Consider the following 22,938-nt stretch of genomic DNA (forward strand, 5'->3'; position numbering starts at 1 on the left):
TTTAATCTATAGCTATCTTTGTTCTTCTTATCCCGCTTACAGTGGCTGCCTGCACAGCTGTTCTGGGTATCATAGAAGCTGAAGTAATTAATTGTGCAGTCCTAATGGTTCTTCAAGACTCTTAGTACAGTAATACTAACTATAGCCACTATATTTAGCTATTAAAGGTTTACTGTAAGATGAGAAGACATGAGTTAAAAAAATTGAATTGTCATTTTACTTTCTAGAGATTTTTAAATCTGATGACATTAGACATTAGAAGTTTTAAAGAATGTCATCATCTACATGCAGTGATCTGGCACAGAAAAAAGTTAGTATTTATATATATATTTATATTATACTTATTCCACCAGCCTGCATATTCTCAAGGTATAGCTTTGATAAACGTCTCACATGAAATTAATTATATTTGTTATACTTTTAAAATATTTTGCTTTTTTGCTGATTTTTACATAAAGGTGTGTTGATTGCTGTCAGTTACTGTAATATTAGACACCTGTGAGTCTGGAACTGGGTAAAGATAACCAATTCATATTATGTAGGAGACTGAACAGGAAGCAGGTGGTAATAAGTTCCAGTCAACACCAAGCTGGGCAGGATTCACAACACCAAACTAGACATGGAAAATTCAAGAGCTCTAGGCTAATACCATGAGCAAACCATTCACTGTAATTGTGTCTTCTTGTAAGAACATGTACATTACGTGTTCCATTCTGAGCTAAATGAATAAACAACATTTGATGTACTGTTGATAGGATTTTACTGTTTATTATTTCTACTTTCAAGGGATGTTACAATGATGTGTTTTCAAAGAATCACAGAATGGCTAGGGTTGGAAGGGATCTCAAGGATCAGGAATCTCCAATCCCCCTGTCACAGGGAGGGCCAGCAACCTCTACATTTAATACTATACCAGGTTTCCCAGGTCCCCATTCAACCTGGTCTTGAACACCTTCAGTGATGGACATCCACAACCTCTCTGGGCAGCCTGTTCAAGCACCTCATCACTCTCATAGTAAAGAACTTCCCCCTGACATCCAACGTAAATCTTTCCTCTTTCAACTTAAAACCATTTCCCCTTGTCCTGCTGTTATATACTCTTTCAAAGAGTAGACTCCCCTCCTGTTTATTGGCTCCCTTTAGGTACTGAAAGGTTGCACTTAGGTCATCCCACATCCTTTTTTACTCCAGGCTGAACAAACCTAGCTCCCTCAGCCTGTCTTTGTAGGAGAGTTGCTCCAGCCCCCTGATCATCTTTATGGCTCTCCTCTGGACCCTCTCAAACAGCTCTCTGTCTCTCTTGTACTGGGGGCTCCAGATGTAGACACACTATTCCAGATGGGGCAGAGTAGAGAGGGACAATCACATCCCTGTCCCTGTTGGCCACTCCTTTTCTGATGGAGCCCTGGATACCGTTTGCTTTCTGAACTGCAAGAGCACACTGCTGGCTCATGTTTTTCAACCACCAGGACCCCCCTTCTCTCAATGGCTGCTCCTTCCAGTCTGTATAAATGCCTGGGATTCCTCCAGCCTAAGCACAAAACCTTGCCCTTAGCAAATTGTAACTGTTTTCACTTAAAGCAAATAGAATGTATTTTTGACAAGGAAGTGGCATAGATTATAATTACAGAACATTATGCTGTACTTTTAATGATTTTTTCTCTGTAGAAGAATGAACAGTAAGATTCATTTTTGCATAAAGTTATTATCTTGCTCTTCCAGCATAGCATTGTCTTCTGACGCAGGCTGTTAAACTACCTGGGTTGTCACAGCTGTTGGATCGTGGGCCGATGGCTTGATCAAAATAGAAAAAAAAAGAAATAAATATTTACAGCTGCATTCCTGAAATGTGAGTCTTTATGTGATTTTGAAGCAAGACAGAGATGGTGTCTTAACAGTATAAAAGGAAGCTAAATACGTGAAGGTTTTACTGTTGGGCTTGTATTTATATAGTTCCCAGTGTTGCAAGCTGAAGACGGAAAATAAATCCAGCACGATAGCAGCAAATGTTTGAAATGATGAAGGCAAGCATGCCTTGTCATACGTATTCAGCCAATAAACAAGATACAGTAGAAGGTAGGGTAAATGAAATTCTGCTTTTTACTGTACAGGCAGAATACAAGTGGCCAGAACAAGTTTTGTGAAGCATCAGTGTGTACAGAGAGCTGGCTTGCATGCTCATTAGAAAAGCAGACCAATCACAAAAAACAATATGTGGAACATGGCAGGTTGGTCTTGAACTTCGTATGTTAGTTGATCTGAAAATAAAGCTTGAAACTACAGTAGATACAACAAACACAATAACACCATCCAATACAGCAAATTCTCATCCACAAAAAAACATTCCTTTTTATTCACCATAAGCAAAACATTTTTATTTAGCTTAAACTGAACATGCAGCAATTACCTATGAGCAAATACATAGCTGGAATTTATGATCAAGTCCATATCACCTTCAGAAGGCTTTTGTTTATAAAAAAAACTTTGCAAGTTATGGTTTGATCATACTCTAGGTTGTACTTCTAAAAGGCAGACTAAAAAGACTTCAAAAGTCTTGTGAAAATAAGTTTTACAAAATCAAAACTACACAACTGAATACCTTAAAATGAAGAAGAGATTACAAACAGCAACAAAAAAATCATTCATAAAAGTCCACTCTATACTACTGAAAGACAAAACCTTAAACCACCGTTACAGTTTCAATGCATAGGGTTACAGGCCAAAATTCTGTAGCTTGACATCAGCATCTTCTAGCATTCTCTCATCTCAACCCTGACCTGTCTCTTTTCTCATACAGAAACCTCTTGCAGCAAAGGCAGCACACTTGCCTAGATGCTGTTGTTCTGACTGATAAAACACAAGGAAATAGTACCTAGGTCACCCTAAAAGTAATGACTCTGGTTTGTTTCCATGGAAACTACAACAGACAGAAAGAGCACAATAACACTATTTGATAGAGCACATTCTCAGCCACAAAACACTGTTTTTCAACTTAGTCACCACCATTAGCTATGTGTTTTTGCCAGCAATGACCAAGAATCTTCATGACACGCTCCTCAAAATCTCCACCTGCAGGGGTGACCCATTGTTGCTGTCCTCACTGCTGCAGCACACCATCCAGCTATCACTGTGCTCACATCCACAATTTGTACTCCATGAACATTCAGCAAGCATTGGCAAATCCCAGTGGGTGAATTTTTTTCCACACAGAGGAACTACATGATACACCTTTGCTTCATATGCATTTTTGTGTCAGGCATTGTTTTGTCAGATTGTCTCTCTGCTGCCATGTGTTGTAGGCAACAAAACGTAATGCAGAATTGGTGGGAATATTCAGTCTCTACTGCCGTATCACCAAAGCCTTTCTGGATGTTGTTGGCTAACATAACAGAATAGAAGATGTTACTTTTGGAACATCTCTCCTTTAACTACCAGTTTGCATACTTGTATTGTTATAATATGGGAGAAGTGGCAGCAGCAAAGGACTCTGTAATAGTATCACAGGAAAAATGCTTTACTTATTTTCTGGACTGCTGTGTTGAGTCTTTTGGAAGGCTTTTGGCTGAGCTGTTTGGAAGGTTTTTCTCAAAGTACAGTAAGGAAGGTGGTTATATTTTCTGAACACTGAGTCTTTTCATGGGCGTAGAAATTGCTGAAACTTGTTCATACACAAAAGAAGAGAAATCGCACATTACTGAGGTTAGCTGAATCTATCCTCTGTACTGAGACCCAAGAAGGATACAAGCTATTACTCTTGTTTTTAAATCTGTGTTACTTTGCTTCAACAATACTTAAAAACTCTCTTCCTGTGAAAGGTAGTTATTTAAAAGCAAAAAATGTAAAAATGATAAGTGATGCTGTGTTGAAAAGGTGAGATAGAATAGGAAGAATTTAGTGATTTTGTTTCAGAAGTATAATTCAGAAATTACAGCCAAATATTTGAAGCTTTTGTCCTTTGACATCTGACTGTTGAGTGAGATGTATGATGATGAGTGTATGACTGTTATTATCTTTTGGGTAAATACTTACTCTTTTTAGATATTTCACTGCACTGTGCACATGTATAAAGGGTGATTTGGTGACTTTGGTAGCCTGGGATGAATGAGATTCTTCTGATCGCAAGGAACTTCAAGCAAAAAAACAGCTCATTACTTTCTTAGAAAGGCTGGGTGGGAAATGGACAGTAATGAGTGGAGGTGAACTGAGAAAGTTAATTACCTGAGGTATGGGACTGTGTGCAATGAAAACAGGAACGATGGTGCTGAATGAGTTCATAGCATTGAGCTGAAATTGGGGGGTGAGAGGGTGGGGTTAGGGTTCAGCTGATAAAGAAATAGGAAGTAAAGTATATTCATACCACAGCTCACATCTGTTTGAGACAGATTCCTGGTATGTTAATAACAGTTTAAAGTTTGACTTCACTTAGGTGTTGAGGTTTTTTGACTATCCCGTAAAGCATGAACTGCAAATTTGTGTCAAAAAACATTCATCTTACTAGCTTTCTTTTCATGTAGCCTGCCATCTCTTATATGGTACCAGGCATTGTGAAACAAAACATCAAACAGTGTTTTATGGGATACATAATGCTTGAAGATGATCCATCCTTCAGCCCTCCCTTGACTGACAGAAATAGCTTACATTGGAAAGTAATTTAAAGAAGACTCCAACCCCACAACAGAGATCACACAGATGTATTAAATTCTCCAGTGGTGGGATGTCTGTCTAAGATGAGCTATCTGTGTCTGAGTGCCACTGTAGAAGCTTGTCCTTGTAGAAGCTATCAAGATGAATCCCTGAAAACATAGAACTTGAGAAAAAAAGTCACATTGTTAGGTGGTTTGGCATGTGAGTAGGCTGGAATTGTAATGATGTGAATTGGGAAGAAGGAAAATAAGGTTTAATTTTTTTCTCAAGATCTTTGTGAAAGGCTGAAACTATTGAAGACGGGGCATATGTTCCATGTGTTATTAATTTTTTTCTCCTTTTGATTTTTTCCTTTTTGTTCCAAGACTCCTTTTGTGTAGTTAAATTATGAAAACATAGTTTAAATGCTCTGATAGTACCATGGTGATTAATTGGCTTGACTGTATAAAAAACGTAACAGCTAATATTCAAATGAATTTTTTATTAGCATTAAGATTTCTCCTGAGAAATACACTCTACTGGGTTCTCTTGGAAAAACATACAATTTTTAAATTTCATCTGAGTTCACATCTTGTTGTATTTGCTAATTTTATTTTTATTTTTACAGGTGTCTTCAACAATTACAAACTTATTAGTAATGGATTTGCTTTTTTCCAAAGCTTTTTTTGTTTGTTAACTGATAACAAAACCTATGCAGTTCTGAGTATCAAATTGCTATTAGTGTTGTTTAGAAAGTAATCAGTGTTCAAAGTGCACAAGGAAATTTTAAAACAATTTCATGTTTAAAACCTAGTATGCTTTGTATTTTAGCCTCTTAGTTGGGGTATGTTGAGTGCAACTCAATTACAACTTGAGAGAATGACATCCCTTATTTAGGTAATAAATTCTATAAAGCAAATGATGTAAGGAATGAAGTGAATTGTGAAATCCAGTGGCTACTTTAAAATGGTTGTCCATCCGCTGCTTGAGGTCTATTGGAAATAGCTTCCATATTAATAATAATTTAAATAAATATATATACATACATGCATTAAAATATTTTTTTACCAATATTCTAACTGAAGTTATAGAGTGTTGCCTACTTGAAACTAGCCGTTTGTTTTAATACTTGAAAAATGCTCCCTCTACCTTACTTTTCCTTCAGCTTTCACTGGCAGTAGAGCAATGATGATGCTTGCAAAATTGGTGTGTTGCTATGGAAATGTCTGCAATGTCACTAGTTCAGCATTTATTCTTCATTGCCAGATCCAACGCAAAGTGATAAGTGAGGGAGAAATGTCTAGACTACAGTACCTATAGTAAAGAAAAAAATAGTAAGTTAATTGAGATTATTTATACTCATAATAATATCCTTTTTTTTTTTTTTCGGAGGGGGGGTGGGGGGGGAGGTATTTTTTTAGTATAGTTTATCATTTAAGTACTTCTGTGAATTTTGATTCAAAGTGTGCCCAATTCAAACGATCTGAGAAAAAACTCTTTCAACCTAGGAATTAGGATGCTTAACAGGGATGTCGCATTATGGCAGAGCTTACATCAATACCCTGTTCTCCTTCCTTTTCCTGTGAAAGAGTGTAATTTCCTAGTAAACTCTCAGAACTCATTCTCTGTTATTCCAAGACACAAGCAAAAAAGTGTATGAAACAAGTACCAGCAATCGTTTGCTTTAAAATTTCTGGTGAGATATCTGTACGTGTGCTTTTGGGGGAAAGAGTTACAGACACTTATTTTGTTTGATTAAGAAAGATTAAAGAAAGATAATTGTGGAGAGGGGAGGGAGAGACAATATTGTAGAACAATACAAGAAGGGAAGAGTAGTGCCCATTTCTGAGACTGTTACTATTCTTGTGTTGCTGCAGTGCAGGAAATGTCTCTCCATGGATGTGAATAAGAACTTTCAGGTTTGGAATGAGTGATTTTTAGGGGCTATCCAAAGGACTGAAGCCACAGGAGATACTTCTAATATAAAACATGGATCTGAGTCATAAATCTCTTCTGTGTTGTTCTGAATGGTAATGATCATGAATTGGTCATTCCTAGGGTAGCTCAATATTGCGGACAGCCATCCTGGCCTTCAGCTCTGACCATCCCTATGTCTTCTTTTGAAAGCTGATTCTAATTATTTTAATGTCTCTGAAAACTAATTATTTAGTAAGACAAGATAAAAACACATGCACACACACACAAAAAAAAAAAACCTAGTGCTTGGTCCATTTTAATTTTCAGCAGTCAGATTTCTCTGTCTGTCTTGTGTTAGCCTTGAAAATATGCTTCCCTGCAGGTAGAAGAGATACTTACATGTGAACAGGAAAATGAAAATAAAGTAAGATAAAAAGAAGGCTAGCCAATCTCTTTATTTATGTTATTTACCATTGTCATATTTTAGTGAAGGAGTATACTACTAGAAGTTGAAAGTGATGTGTTTTTTTATAATTTTTGTCACTTCTTGTTTGTCTGACAACCTGTCAATAGCTTGAAGCAACTTGCTATGCTTGCCTACAGCAGCACTTGTAGTTGTTCACATGAAAAATGAATTACTTGAAATTTCATTTTTCATCCTAGGTGTCTCCACAAAAAAGTTTTTGCCTTATTCATTTAGCTGTTGCAGGTTAACTGCAATTCATTAATTGCAGGTGACATGTAGGATGTGCCGGTTTCTGTTGTGTATCTTACTGTTCTTGGTTTGGTAACAAAAATATTAGAAATGCAAGGAAGTTACATTTTATAATCAATTGACTTTTAGTTTCTAATTTGTGCTAAGTGCTTTGCTGAGAACTACAGAACGCAATTGATCTATACCTGTGACTTCTTTCTACATTCATGATGGATGTTATAATCAAAATCACTTTTACAATAACAGACCTGTAAACACTGATTTGTGCAGTGCTCCTCATAAAGCAAAACACAGAAAAGAGGAGAATAGCGGCATTACAGAAATAAATAACTTTAAAAATCATATTGTACCTATGTACTATTTCTTGTATAAAATTTAATACAAATGTCATATTTAATATGTGCAGGATACAAATTTGCCTCAACTGAGAGTAAAAAAATAAATAAATCTGAACTATCCCAGAGGTGTTTTGTACAAGTATTTATATGATGTGCTCAAAGCTTTGAAAGCTTATGGTAGAGTGTAGTGGTAAGTAACAGCACACATTTTTGTAATAGTGGGTAAAACTCTCATCCCACACATGGACTTATTTCTTTCCCTTCTTATTTTCCAAGTAATGGAAACTGTCATTCCAGAGCTTAAACTCTAATTACTGTTCATCTTCTGTTCAGATCCTTACATCCTCATGCATGTTTTGAACTGGGCTATGACTGTAAAGATGAGGTCAGAGGAATGCACTTCAGAGGCATAAAGTGACAGATTTAAAAAAAAAAAAAAAAAAAAAGAGAGAGAGAGAGAGAAAGAAAGAAAAAAGAAATAAAAAAAAATCCTAAGTCTACACAAACAATTTTTCTTTTTTCTTTAAAAACGACTGAACTATGTTGATAGACATTGTAGTCATACTGCAGCTACACAGTGGGTCACAGGCATTGTTAAACATCACTCCATTATAGAATGCCACTAGATTGGTCAGGCATGACCTTTTCTCACTGAAGCCTTGCTGGCTGACTTGGATCACCTGCTCATCCCTCATGTGCTTTAGCATGTCTTCCAGGAGGATCTGTTCCACGATTTTCCAAGGCACAGAAGTGAGGCTTACTGTCCTGTAGTTTCCTTCCTCCCTCCTTTTCTTGTATATGGGAGTGATGTTTCCCTGTTTCCCTTTTTCCAGTCCCCAGGGACTTTATCTGAGAAGCAGCAGTAAGAAGAATGGAAGAGGAGGAATGGAAAGAGTGAATGAGATTGACTTGGGAAAAGCAAAATGTATTAATGTTTTCTGTGTTTTCAAAAGTAGGACTTAATAGAAAACTGGCCTTATACCTTCCAGCTGTTTGCTTTTGCTTGACAGCCGTGTTTCCATCCTCATTTAAGTCCAGTTTTAAAGACAATAAAAGGCAATCTGAGGAGAATAAAAAGCCAGTGCTGGCAGAGAAATCTCTCTCCAACCCTCTCCAGAGAGAAATATACTAAATGCTCTGAAAGAAAATGTAAGTATTTAAGGTTGCATTTAGTCATTAATTCACACATTCATATGACCATGGAGGTTATCTAGTTTATCAGCCCGAAATGGGACTATTGACTGTTGTACAATTTTAAAATAATCTCAGCCATCATATCAAACTTTTGCTGCTCACAGTTTGAAAGAGTTCTCTTCAGCAGTAACGGAAGGACTACGAAAATAGATTTCTTAATTTAAGCACTCTCTTACACAACACACACCATCTCTTTGACAGTTTTATGAAATTTTAATCTCCATTGGCAACATCTGAAACAGTGCTGTGTTAGAATGCTTCTTCCAGTCAGCAAAGCTTGTGACTTGGTTTTGGGTGATTTTTGTTTGTTTGTTTGTTTGTTTTATTTTATTTTTTTAAAGATGATAAACTTTGTTTATGTCATCTGTGCTAATAAACTTTCCAGATATGGTGCATATAAATCAGTTAAATTTTTCCATCTCTGCAGTCATTCTGATGGTATACATTCTTCACAGTAAAGTGATTGAGTAAAGCTGTATACACACGCTTAGCCATTGTGGGTGTATTTTTAGTGCAAACACCCACTTAAGTGTCTTATCTCTGAGGAGGTAGTGCATTGTTGCAAAGAACAGTGACAAGTACATTGATATAGCTCTGCATGACCTTAAAGGAATTGTGTTACTGGATTCATTTGTGGGTCACTGGGGGATTTATAGGCTTTTTTGGTCATGCCTTGCTTTTCCTAAAAAAATATCAAAGGTTTATTATTTTCTACAATAAATTAAATGTCTCTTTTGAATTTGTAGAAATAGCAAGGGATTGAAGAGGAGAAGAACTTTTAAGTTTGCCTTCAAAATAATCCAACTTTAAATAAGCACTGAGACTCCAAGACTAAACCCAGAACACAGCCTAATCCAAAGTTATTGATGTTCTGGCTGGCCAGAAAGTAATGATTATCCAAACAAATAAAAAGCATTTGAATTATCCAAAGCAAAGTTCTTTTTCTGGTTTCAAGGTTTTTATATCCCTTCAGTTGTAATTTGAGGTTGTTTGAAGACTTCTCAAATTGAAGATTAAGAGAAGAAAGTTGTGACTTTTTCACAATGTTTGGATGGTGAATAACACTGAAAGACATGCTGGGAATGTATGGACTATGTGCAAATTCTGCCAAGACATCTGTGGTGGTTCTTGCAAGGGAGGTTATGATTAATGCTCCTGTACTACTAGAAAGAGTTTTTCCATAATATGGACTCTAGCGTTGTTTTTTTGTAAGTATAAATTGTAAGTGTTTTTTTTTTTTTCTTTTCATTTTTAAACTGTGTTTTGAGTGATTTTTTGTTTTGTTTTCTTTTGGTTAGCAGTGAGCATAAAAGAAAATTCTGAAAAGAAACTGGGAAAATATTAATGTAAGCCTATTCATAGTAATTTTGACCACCCATCTTAGTGATAGTATTTTGAAGCTAAACTTATTCTTGTTAAATACACCACTTGTCTCTTCCCATTTCTGTCTGCTGCTGGTGAGAATCCTGCTTTCACTCTGTTCTGAGATGCAAATAATTGAATAACAAGATCTGCATAGGACAACTGGAGAAGTTGAGTATAAATAAGATCAGTGTGGTTAGCTGGATTTGGCTCTGGGCAGCCTGGTCTGGTGGCTGGTGACCCTGCACATAGCATGGGGGATGAAGCTAGATTATCATTGTGGTCCCTTTCAACCCAGGCCATTCTGTGATTCATAGAATCATAGATTCTATGAAAACAATGGAAAGCTAGAAAGCTGTGGCTTATTAATTTGGAAGGTAGAGGAGATGAAGGAGAAATTACATACTGTATGCTTTCTAACAAGAACTGAGTAAGATCCTTCTAAAAAGAGGTAGAACTGTATGTTCTGTCATCATAAGGTAAGATGGTTCAGGATCCACAGCTATCGAATGTCAGAGAGGCTGTCTGTATGTGAACTGATGCTGCCAGTTTGCTGGTGAGTGATGTATAGAGCTACTGCTTCTGCACATGAATATTTCTTCCTGGTGATAGATTCATCATAATCTATGTTAAAAGAACTAAGGACAGCAGTAGACATACTTAAACAGGTAATTTGGGGTCAAAGACAGTAATTTGTGTAGGTGCTAGCTTCAAGAATTAAATTAAATCAGATATGGCTTATGAATTAATTCCCAACAAAAGCCATCTCTCCAAAGCTTAGGGCTTGTGTAGTAGCCACTGATCACCCATGAAAGAACTTAAGCATTATTGTGAAATGCCCAGTGCTTTTTTGATTTTGATTTTAAATTCAGAGATCCGCGGACTCTTGATATGCAGGAGCACATGTGGTGAGCTAGTCAACTGGTATAATGTACATAAACTCTGACCTTGAAGAAGGAAAGGATTTCTTGTAATGCATAGAGAAGAACTGCCTATCATGAGTTAATGATTGCTGTCATATAGTAGATGTATCTGTGACGTGACTCTTACTTTTCAAGTCTTATGCTCTCACTAAACTACACAGCTGAAATGTGGGGATTAGCCAATTAGTACTGCAAATACAAATCTTGGTATAGGTAATACAAATGTGCATATAAGAATCTTTTGCCTCTCTGTTTCCCTCTCTTTTATGTTAGGGATGTTAGAAATTACAATTTCACATCTTCTGGATGAGACCATTGCAGCAGTCATAGGACATAACAGTTTTCTACTGTTACACTTTTGATACTGCAAGTGAGAAAAGGAATGGGTCTTAGCTAATACTGAACCAGAGTGCTAGGTGTTTGTGCACTATGTAGCAGCATATCAAAGGTTATCTGTTTAATTTGGCTAGAAATATTGCAGATTTTTTTCTCAGCTACAATCCACTCTTGCCCCAGGTGATCCCCCAGAGCATGGAAAAATCAAGATGTTTTATGCTCAAATGCAGCTGATTAGAGTATTAAAATATGTAGCATCAGCTTAGCAGACTAATCGTTTACTTCTGCCCAGGAGGAATGATTGTAAAAGGACAGTGTTCTCCTACAAGGTCTAGAAAACTGGTAATAATCAAAGGAAGCGGTGACAGGCTTTTGTGGTTTGTTGTCATGTTTTGTTTTGTGTGTTTTTCTTTTTTTCCTTAGGATAATGTAATTGTCTCAGTTAATATCTTACCTTTAACAAAGAAATTTTCTGACACTGCCATGGCTACACAGATAAATTTTGGAGTCAGTCATCTTGAGACCTGTCACAGCTAAAGTGGAGGGAATTCAGAGCGATCTTTTGGATTTATGAACCCTGGATTTGGAGACCATCTGGTTTTCCTCTGCATAATTCCCCTGAAGTTGCAATAAAATGATTCCCACTCTCCTGTACCAGCATGTTTCCCCAAAGGACAGGTTGGGTGGGGATGCAGCAACACCAGCTGTGTTTGAGCTCTTGGGGAAGCTCTTGCTAAGTTTCTTTGAGTAAATGATGTCTTTACTGGTTAAAATTTTGCCTTTGCAACAGAAGCTGCACTGACTTATACATCTTCTTAATTTTAATTAGAAGAAGTGTTTTTCTTTCAGCTTTACAGAGTCAAGGTAGCTCTGTTTATACTGCCAAAAATGTCACCACAGTATTCAGTGACAGACCCCTTCTGAGAATCCTTTTGATTGCTTCTGCAGAGGATTATTACAAATTCTTAGCTTCTAACTGTTTCCATTTACTGTGAACTGTTAGTTTATCATCAATTAGATTAAAAGATATAAGGAAGTTCATTGAGGTCACACTAGCGTCTGTTAAATCTGTGATTCTTTGGCAGGAGAAGTATTAAACCTGAAAGATATAGTTGTGTAGGTAATCAAATGCTGAGAAAACTGTTTTGTTATTAGACATCCCCTTGATCATTGCTATTTTCAGGGACCTGATTTAATCCTACAACAGGCTTCATTTTGCAGAACGCTCTCTTCTATACAAAATGAATTTCTCCCTAAAATCTAGCTCATGTCATAACATTGAAAGGTGAGTCAAAGCACTGAAAAAAAAAAAAGAAAAAAAAGAAAAAAAGAAAAAAAGAAAAAAAAGAAAAAAAAAAGATGAAAAATTTGATTTGTAGGAAAACAACATATGATTGATTCATATAACCTGTTAGTTTAGAGGTTTATTGAATCATACGTCATGGACAAGTGCGATTTTTAGAATTTATGTGCTCTTCTATAGTACAATATATCAGGATGTTTGAAGGGCTTTTTGTCTCATTTCCATATTGGAGTCTTGCCGTATATAAATATGTTGCGTACATTACATACATGATTGGAACAGTGACCAAACACTTACTAACAGCACCTATAGATCACAGTTATCTTTCACTGGTATCAGTCTTTTTGCTTTCCACGATTTAGTATATACATGGTGGAGCTACAAAATACATCCAAGAATAAAAGACTGTGTTTTCTTTCTTACCTTGAGGATTAATTGCTGTTAGAAATTGCGTACCTACATAAATTTATAGTGGCATTTTGATCCAACTCACTTTTTTTTTTTTTTTTTTTTTTTTTTTTTTTTTTTTGTGGAAGGTGCTTTACGTTTGGTACTGGGCTCAACTTTGTTATAGTCCATGTGAAGCATACAGGGGTGCTCTGAAAGTAACATCTTCTATTCTGTTATGTTAGCCAACAACATCCAGAAAGGCTCTGGTGATACGGCAGTAGAGACTGAATATTTCCACCAATTCTGCATTACAATTTGTTGCCTACAACACATGGCAGCAGAGAGACAGTCTGACAAAACAATGCCTGACACAAAAATGTATATGAAGCAAAGGTGTATCATGTAGTTCCTCTGCGTGGAAAAAATTTCCCCCATTGGGATTTGCCAATGCTTGCTGAATGTTCATGGAGTACAAACTGCGGATGTGAGCACAGTGATAGCTGGATGGTGTGCTGCAGCAGTGAGGACAGCAACAATGGGTCACCCCTGCAGGTGGAGATTTTGAGGAGCGTGTCATGAAGATTCTTGGTCACTGCTGGCAAAAGCACATAGCTAATGGTGGTGACTAAGTTGAAAAACAGTGTTTTGTGGCTGAGAATGTGCTCTATCAAATAGTGTTATTGTGCTCTTTCTGTCTGTTGTAGTTTCCATGGAAACAAACCAGAGTCATTACTTTTAGGGTGACCTAGGTACTATTTCCTTGTGTTTTATCAGTCAGAACAACAGCATCTAGGCAAGTGTGCTACCTTTGCTGCGAGAGTTTTCTGTATGAGAAAAGAAGAGACAGGTCAGGGTTGAGATGAGAGAATGCTAGAAGATGCTGATGTCAAGCTACAGAATTTTGGCTTGTAACCCTATGCATTGAAGCTGTAACAATAGTTTGAGGTTTTTGTCTTTCAGTAGTAGAGAATGGGCTTATGATTACCTTTTTTTTTGTCATTCAGAATCTCTTCTTCATTTTAAGGTATTCAGTTGTGTGGTTTTGGTTTCATAACACTTATTTTCACAAGTCCCTCCCTTTAAAAAGTACATACGTCAGGATCTGAGTAGATGAATACCACCTTTCAATTTAAGTGTGTTAGTTCAGACTCTATCTGAATTTTCATATTACAAAGACTTTAGCTTATCAGTTTCTTGGCATTGATTTCCCTACAGATATGGGAAATGTCTTTATTTTTTTTGGAGAACAAAGTTATGAGTGTCTACTAAATATGTGTAAATTTCCGCTTTAATAACCTCACAGATGGAGGGTCAAAAATTGAAAATCTTCATTGCAGTGATATTTCGGTTTGATGATGCCTGGCTTTAAAATTAAAAACTGATGAGAGAATTTATTTTCATATTCAAATGGATTATATGTATTAGTATCTAATTGAAATTAAGTAGTAGGAAACCTGATATTTCCGCCAGACAAACTCCAAATTCAGGTGAGTGAAATAAACCTGTTTTTATGTTTGGTTCAGTTTGGGAAATTACTCAAATTACATACTAGAATATGATCAAAAAGTAACATGCTAAGTATTTCTTAGAAAATAACCTGTGGAAGGTCATATGTGTATAAATTCTGGCTATATAATTGTTGATAGGTAATTGCTACATGTTCAGTTTAAGGTAAAAGAGATTCCTGGGAATTCTTGGTCATGATAATATTTCAAGTTCCAGGATTTTCCTGCTGGATGCCTACTAAAACTATTGTGATCAGTTTTTGATTTGTTTTGTTTTCATCTATCCTATGAGGCCAGACACAGAGGGAGCTGTATTAGTTTTTCCCCCAAAATGTCACTGAAGTTATTTTTGCCAAAACTGAGTAAAAAATGCGGACAGATGAAAAACGACTACCGGAACTCATTTTATTAAAATAATCATAACATTGATTCAAATAGCAATAAATTCTGCTGTTGTGCATCCTGCTATGAAATCTGAGAGCAGGTTTGAGCAACTTTGCGTAAGCTGTCCTTCTGACCTTGAACTGCCCAGACTGCACTTAGAAGCAAAATTACAATGCTGAGTTAAACACAGTTTGGCACAGTTATTAAGTGCCAAAGGGTTGAAAAAATTGTGTACCACCTTTCAGAAGAATACAGCATACAATTCTTATCAGGTAGATATTCCCTTCTTCTTTTAAAACACAAAGAGAAAAAAAAGAAAAAAAAGAAAGAAAGAAAAAAAGGAAGACCTCAGCTCTCACAGTTAAACTCTTTATATACTCGTTCTTTAGTTACTGTATGCATATTAGGAAAATTACTGTGGTGTGCTTTGAATTCACAGAACTCTAATAATAAAATAAATCTTCTTGTAGATTACATATATATCCTGTGACTATAACACCATCAATTACTAAATATTATAAACGTGTACATGACTCTGTAATGGCATGTTATTGCAGCAGAAATATGACATATTTATACTGTAACTGGGTGAATTGTCCATAATTATCTCTCTCTAACTGCGGTAGTTCTTACTGACTGCCGTCAAGCTCACAAGGATTGATCTAATCTGAGAAAAAAAAATAACAAACAACACAAAAAACATTTCTGGCAGAGCTTTGTAACTTCTTTTATTCCCAACTTTATGTGCCAGCACGTTTGCAATCTGGAAAATAAGAATAATAAAAATATGCAATTGCATTTTTAGGATGCAGTCTGTGACACTAAAATGGCCTGTATTTTATAACTTTGTAGAAGGTCATAAAAAAAGGTCTCTAAGATAAAGGTTAACCTTGCTTCCTAACTAGTATAATAAAATGAAGCTCAAGTGCAGATTATCAAACATGAAATCTTTCCTTATTTGGTAGCCTTTGGTAACGTGTGTTCAGGCAGCATTATTTATTTGAAGTATTAGTAGTGATCCTTTTAAGACATAGTTGTGCTGTTTTTAAATCTACTCTTTACAGTTTAAACAGTTTTTCTTCCATTACTATAGTTTTGTGAGAGATACTTCGGTCATGTTTGAAGAACAGGCAAGAGAGAGTGGAAAGTTAGAAACTGTGACAAAAGTGAACTCTTCCCAGGGCTTGCTGTATGTTATGGTAAGGAGTGGGCAGCCCCATGACCCATGCTGCTTACAAAAAGCAAAATACACCATGCTTTTTATCAGGCCTATGAGTTATTTTTGCCTTGCCTCCTGCTTGGGAAGCAGATGGTGGATGGTCTTGGGGAATCCCTGCTTATCCACAGGGACATGAGGAAGTTCCCAGTGGTGGGGTTTATGGGTCAGGAGCTGCCCTTGACTCCTACATCTATTTGGGAGCTCAGTGCTGTACTGGGTATTCCCTCTCACTATCTTTGTCATCCCAAGTTTGCCACCCAAAGTGCACCTTCTCAGTGCAGTGATGACTGTGTTTCAGATACTTACACAATGAAATCAGTGCTGTTCAAGACAGGAGAAACACTGCATTATATCACCTTCACAGGGACCCAGAAACCAAAGTGAAAGTAGAGATGGCATAGGTTGTTACAATAGTATTTCTTTGTCTTTTTAATGCAAAATTGTAACTCTGGCAGATGGACTCCTGTGAAGACTTTTGGTTTCATTTTATTCTTTTGCTTTCCTGTTGATTTTATTCAGCAGTTGCTCAAATCTGGTTACTTGTTCTTCAGCTGAGGTGTGAATGGTTTTGTGTTCTCATTTTCCTGTTGGGCCCTTTCACATGTAATAAGTTATTGAATTTCTCTCAAATTTGATTTAAATGCATGATGTGTATTCCACTGAAGCAGTAAGGTGTCACCTCTGATTTCTTCTCCCTTTGCCAAAGTATGCACAGAAAAATAAGAGGAAAAAAAAAAAAAAAAGGTAACTGTCAAAACAGTGGTTAAATGTGACTGTATTGTGGCAGCAGTTTTTTCCTTACTATGAATGCTATATTTTTAAATTTATGAGTCAGTTTTTTTAGTCTCAGACTTACTGTATTTCTCTCACATGTCCCATTAGATTGATACCCGTTTTTAATGGAGAAAATTAGTGAGGTAACTTTGAGCTTTTCATAGTTTAGTGTTTTTAGTGCTTATACTGCAGATGTGTCATCTAATAAGACAGCTCTGTATGTAGAAAATAAGGGAGGAGAAATGAGGTAGCTTTTTCTGTAAACAACAAGATGTAAATGCAAGACAGTATTACAATGCAGCTGTCTTACTGGGAGATACTTTTAGATAGAGGAATGGAAATTTCAGAAAAATCTGAAATGATCTGGAAGGGAAAAAAAAAAAAGAAAAGGCCCATACAGCTGTAGCTTTCTTATTATGTGCGTGTGCAGTTATTGAAAACAAACAGTAAGCAACACCAAAGAAAAAAGTGATTTTTGTTTATTTTTAATTTTTTTTTTTTTTTTTTTTTTTTTTTTTTTAAGTGTCAGGTGTGTCGGGACTTAATGCTCCAGTTCCGGGTACCTGTCCAGAAGAGAAGAAGAACTACAGAGAGGGGATACAACCCCTGGCAAGGTCATGAGACCTTCCCTTTTTTGTCTCTCTCTTATCCCAGCTACTCGACCTGACTCTGAATCTCACCACAGCATTATGGTGAGGTCTTTCTGCCTTTTGGACATTTTCTCTCATTATATTTGATTTATTAGCTTCAGTTCTAATTATATTGTATTACAGTGTGTTAACTTGTATTCTGATACCATATTTAGTAAATTTGTTTGTTTCTCCTCAGATCATTGCTGCTGTTTTTAATTATTTTGGAGCCTCCTGTTTCCACTTTCTGGAGGCACAGATTCACAAATCCCTCCACCTTGCTAGTCACGGAACCAGGTTGAACCAGCCCATAAACCGTTGACAAACTTGTAATATTTGAGAAACCATTCTGAAGTGATCAGGTTGTTTCTTCTTTTGATTCAGGACAGGAATACACAGAGACTGCTCTCCCCTGCAAGTCTGCAGTACCATGAAAAGCTCTCCCATGTGCCTTGGCCAGGAGCAGCTGAACCAGCTCTCACCTAGCCAGAGGTGTGCTGAGCTACTGCCATTGATGACTGATGTGGAAGTGCACAAATAGTCGGGTTGAGAATAATATGTTAACTTTTTTGTGCTTTGCCCAGCTGTGATCTTGCAAAACAGAGAGAGAGAGAGAGAGAGGGCTGTTGTTTGAATGGACTTCTGTGCCTTGGACTCAGGTGGTAATTTCATTAGAGTCATCTTCAGATTTGTACTGAACAAGTTTAGATCCCTTTAACAGGCAATTTAATAAAAGAAAACCCCAAAATAGCATGTGTTTAGTGCTGCCTTTCTGAACTTATCCAGAAAAATAAGAAATATTACGTATAATTAGTCTTTGTGTTCCTTGTTTTTCCTACAGAACTACTAATTAACAATTAATTAATTGTTACATTGAACAGTGAGTGCTCATCCTGGAATGCTGTAAAACTGATTAGGTGATCAAATAACTTTCATTTCTTCAACTAAGCGTGTCTGAGAAATAGATATTTAAATCTCACAGGAAATGCTAAATATGGTGGAGACAAAACTGCAAGTTGTTATAAGGCTGATGCTGGGTTATTTCACAATGGCTACACAATTATTTGAGGGCTTCAGAAGTCTTTCAGAAGTTCTGATTAAAGCCAGTGGCACCGTAAACTAGGCCAGGGATAAAAGAGTATTTCGCAGTTCATGAATAATTGAGTAGGTTTCTGTATAACGATGAGTTGCTGTATAAAAGGCAAATGTTTGTTTGCTTCACGCTCACATATGCACCTATGTATTCATATTTATAGGTAAATTCATATGCTAATGTATTTTCAAACAGTGAGTTACAAGCTGTCTATTTTTGTCAGATAAAGTGTTGCTGAAATCCAGTGGCACTGTGGAAGTTTTTTACCAGATTTAGGAAGTCATTGTATGTATATAAATGTATGTATGTATATTATATATATATATATATATATATTATATATATATATAAGCAATATCGAAATGTAAGGATGCACCATAATGTATCAGGAGTGCTCAGCGAGCTGTGTCTTTCTTCAGAGCTCTCCTCTTCCTAGTGGTCTGAAAAGAAACAGCTGTCAATAAATTGAAGCAGCAACAGACTATTGGTAAAACTTGAGTTCCATCCTCTTACTCTTTTACAGCCCGTGTCTGTGCCAGTGCTTTTGCATTCTTCATCACAGTGCTATCTCTGGAATAGGTCTAAAGAGAAGCATCATTAAATACATCTGGCATTTGGCCCTCTTTAGTAAATATTGTGAAGACCCCTCTAAAAAGCAGGGGGTCAAAGCCTCCTTGAATTCTGGCAGTTCATCTAGCAAAGCTTCAAATCCTGTTCCGCATTGGCTGATACTCAATGAACAAAAGACTGAAGATGCCATTCAGGAACCCCTGCTCATTTGTCATTGAATGAGTTGCTTGAAGTCTGCATTGGATGACTGTATCTGGAAGATATTGCCATCCTCCCAAGGAGAAATCTGGGTTTTTCACTTAGCTTTTCTAATTTTCCACTTACTAGGCATACTTCCAAAGTACCAAATATAGATGATACTTTACATTAAAATAAAATATAACTGTGATATAAATATAAAACAAACAAACAACAGAAAGAAACCAAGTCAAGTGACATGAAACTTCTGTTACTTTATCTCCAACTGTCCAGAAATAGGGTCATCTGAAAGATATGGATTCTGTGGCTGTGCTAAAATCTGCTGTCACTGATCATGAGGTCTGCAGGTTGATTTGCTGTTCTAAAGAGAAGTCTGTAAGGACTGTAAACTATTAAGGGTAGATAATAGAAATCAATAGAAGATTTGAAATGAAGGCAGTGGTTTTTACCTTGATGAGGAACTTCTTAAGAAATACTTTCCTCAGAGGAAGAGAGATGAACTGAAAATACACATAACCTGAAAAGGAAATGGATCCCAGAAGAGCTAGGAGTATTATTAAAAGAAACAGTTATATTAAATGAATAAATATCCCCCCATAGGACAGTTGGCACTTTTGCTTCTATTGAGGTCAAAAAGAATTGAATCTTCTGCATCTCCTCTAAATGTGGAGATTCTCACACCATAACATTGTGAAAAGATGATATAGGTTAATCAGGAGGTAACTGTGGGAGCAGTGCTCTACCTTTGGTAAAATAAGTTGCAGCACTGCCAAGATGTTATTTGAAGAAAACACTATCTAATAAAGATGGTTTATGATGTCCCACAGCGTAATGCCTTTTGTTTTTTTCCTTCCCCCCCACCCTCCACCCAGAAATATGATATTGTCTTTGCTTTCCCCCAGGTTAGGCACAGTAATATCTGTAATAGGAAGTACAGTTGCCACATCACAACCTTAGCAGAAAAAAACAGAAACTTATGTTGTTTGAGTCAGATGTGCTTGCAGAGGATTTCATTATGTGCTATTTTGTTTTCCAAAAGTCTTATTTGTATTTAAATGTACTGATGCTGTAGTCCAGTGGGTAGATTTTGAAAACACTTGTTTTGACTGATTATACTTATCTGAGATAATGACAACAGCATAGTGTCAGTATTATTAGACTGTGGTTAATTAAGCTTAATTATCTTAATGACATGATATTTGCTGTTTATATTCAGTTTAGAGAGCGTTATGCTATTAGGGAAAGCTTCTCAGTTTAACTCTCCCTGCCTGTATTTCACTGATATCTTCTTTCTTCTCTCCTCAGTGGGAGATATGTTTGAATAATACTGCACTTCTTGTTTTGAACATTCCGTAAAACTTCAGAAGTTTTACATTCCGTAAAACTTCAGAAGAAATAAAGCTCTTCTTCATATATGGATGTGTCCTGGTTTCAGCTAGAAAGTCAACAGCATGCCACTATTTGGTTGTTGCTGAGTAATGGGAACATACTCAGAATGAGGCCAGACCACTCAGCAGGGAAGTGCCGCAACTATGATGGCACAGGGCTGGGTGGGGCAAGAACGGGTGTTCTGAATGAGGCCTGGGGATTGTTCCATACCAGGTGACACCTTACGGAAGTCCATAAAGCTGTGAGAGGCTGGCTAGGAGGTGGCTGTTGCTCAGGGCTTGGCTGGGTATTGATTGATGAGAAGCAAGATATTGTGTTGCTAGGGGACATTTGTTAGCTGAATGTTGGTGAATACGTAGCAAGTAATTGAATCGTGGGTATGTGTGTATAGGTATATATTTATCATCATGTTTTGTTTTTTTTTAATTTTCTGACTCAACCAATAGCTTTTCTCTCAGTATACGAACCTCATTTTGTTTCTGTTTCTCTCCTTCATCCTTTTTGGGTGTGTGAGAGGGGCTTTGAGCTCCTGAGTTAAGCCACAACACAACTATTAGCTGGTGTTTTTTGTGTGTTATTTTAAAAATATCAGTGAAATAATATGGAATGCACTATGACACTGTTTGTAGAACTGTACAGTTAGTAAAAAATAATGCAATGTAAACTATTGTCATAGGTATAATCCAGATCAATATCTAATCCCTTAATTGTGTAATGTAGTTTAGAAGGTTACTCTTAACCAGCTTCCCTTTGAACTGTGAATGTTCTTATTTGACTGATTTTAAACTTCTACCTGTGGAAATACCACTAGACTAGCAAAGTCTTGTGTAAAGTCCATTGACATGAGAGCAATACCTTCATTTTGTGCTTTTTGGATTATTTATTTATTTTCCCCTCTATGTGTTTCCAAACCTTAGTAATCTACATAACTTTTCCTTAAAGAGAGTGTCACTGAACTAAGTCAGCTAGGTTTTCTTGTGCCCAGCAATGGATACATTGGTACTTGATTCTACTGTGTGTTTTCTATGTGTACAAGATTACAGTAACAACTGATTGCTGTGCTACATTGAAAGTAACAATAAATGTATGTCAGTGGGATTGATGCTCTTGTAGTAATAGAATGCATTGAAATGAATGTGTAAACCAGAAACGTGTATGGTTATGCCTGTAAGCACTTTCCCTCATGACAGCCTTATAATTCTTTCATGTTCAGAGTTCATGGATTTACTTGCATCTCCAGAAATTGTCAAATTTGCCGTGCACAGAAGAGTCTGAACTAGAAAGTCTATAAGGGATTCACAATCAATATCCATAAATTGATGGACTGGAATTACTAGTGCTGAGAATATCATTTGTTTCTTAGTTCTCTAGATTCTTAAAATAAAATGTGATGGTTTTAAAAGTTCTTGTACCTGAATTATTTATGCACCTGTAAAAACTATGTACCTGAATAAATTTGTGTTGATTTCTCCCCTAAAATAAAAAATAAAACTAATACAGTTCATTGACTTTGTTTCCAGATTTTCAGGCAATGTTGGTTGGTTTTCAAGAAGGCTTCCAGTAAAGGACCCAGGAGGCTAGAAAAGTTTCCAGATGAGAAGGCAGCATATTTCAGGAACTTCCACAAGGTAAGTCATGCCTTTCTTGTGATCTGTTTCTTTTCTCCACTCTTCCATGGGAGGACTGCTTCTGTGATATGCCTATTTGGTAACCACTGTGCTGGGAATCAGGTTGAAAGCTGAGTTCTGATGCTAGAAACACAGTAAACCTTCTGTAAATCTCTGAGATGCAAGTATTATACTTTTTTTTTCTTCTTCCTTAATGAGCAATAAAGCCCCAATGCTTGTGAAGTGGCAACTTATTTTTATTTATTTATTTATTTTTCTTCAAACATTAGTGTTTTGGAAATGTGTAATTGTCTTTGCTTAATGAAATTTTAACCTTTATATAAAGATTATTGAACAAGTTCTGAAAATGCTGAATACCCCAGTTGTAATGGCAGCAGTAGTAGAACACGTACTGTTTGTCCCAGAACTCTTCAAGATTTGCAAGCACTGTCAATCCTAATAATTTCTA

The 22,938-nt window shown here is 36.5% G+C and overlaps 1 protein-coding gene across 4 annotated transcripts in view; it reads left to right on the forward strand.

Annotated features, from left to right (window-relative positions):
- The window catches only part of DOK6 (docking protein 6), a 245,358-nt gene that overhangs the window by 68,879 nt on the left and 153,541 nt on the right, over window positions 1–22,938 (forward strand). For 3 of the 4 annotated variants that reach the window (XM_015855138.3, XM_085537556.1, XM_085537557.1), the window contains exon 2: window positions 22,383–22,490. In XM_015855138.3, the coding sequence (XP_015710624.2) occupies window positions 22,383–22,490 (108 nt within the window). Of the gene's footprint in view, window positions 1–4,357; window positions 21,240–22,382; window positions 22,491–22,938 lie in introns of those variants that run through there. The other variant, XM_085537558.1, reaches the window with a different exon arrangement.

The sequence above is a fragment of the Coturnix japonica genome, chromosome 2 (assembly GCF_054131305.1).
Source record: "Coturnix japonica strain WE chromosome 2, WE-NBRP24, whole genome shotgun sequence".
Classification (NCBI taxonomy): Eukaryota; Metazoa; Chordata; class Aves; order Galliformes; family Phasianidae; genus Coturnix; species Coturnix japonica.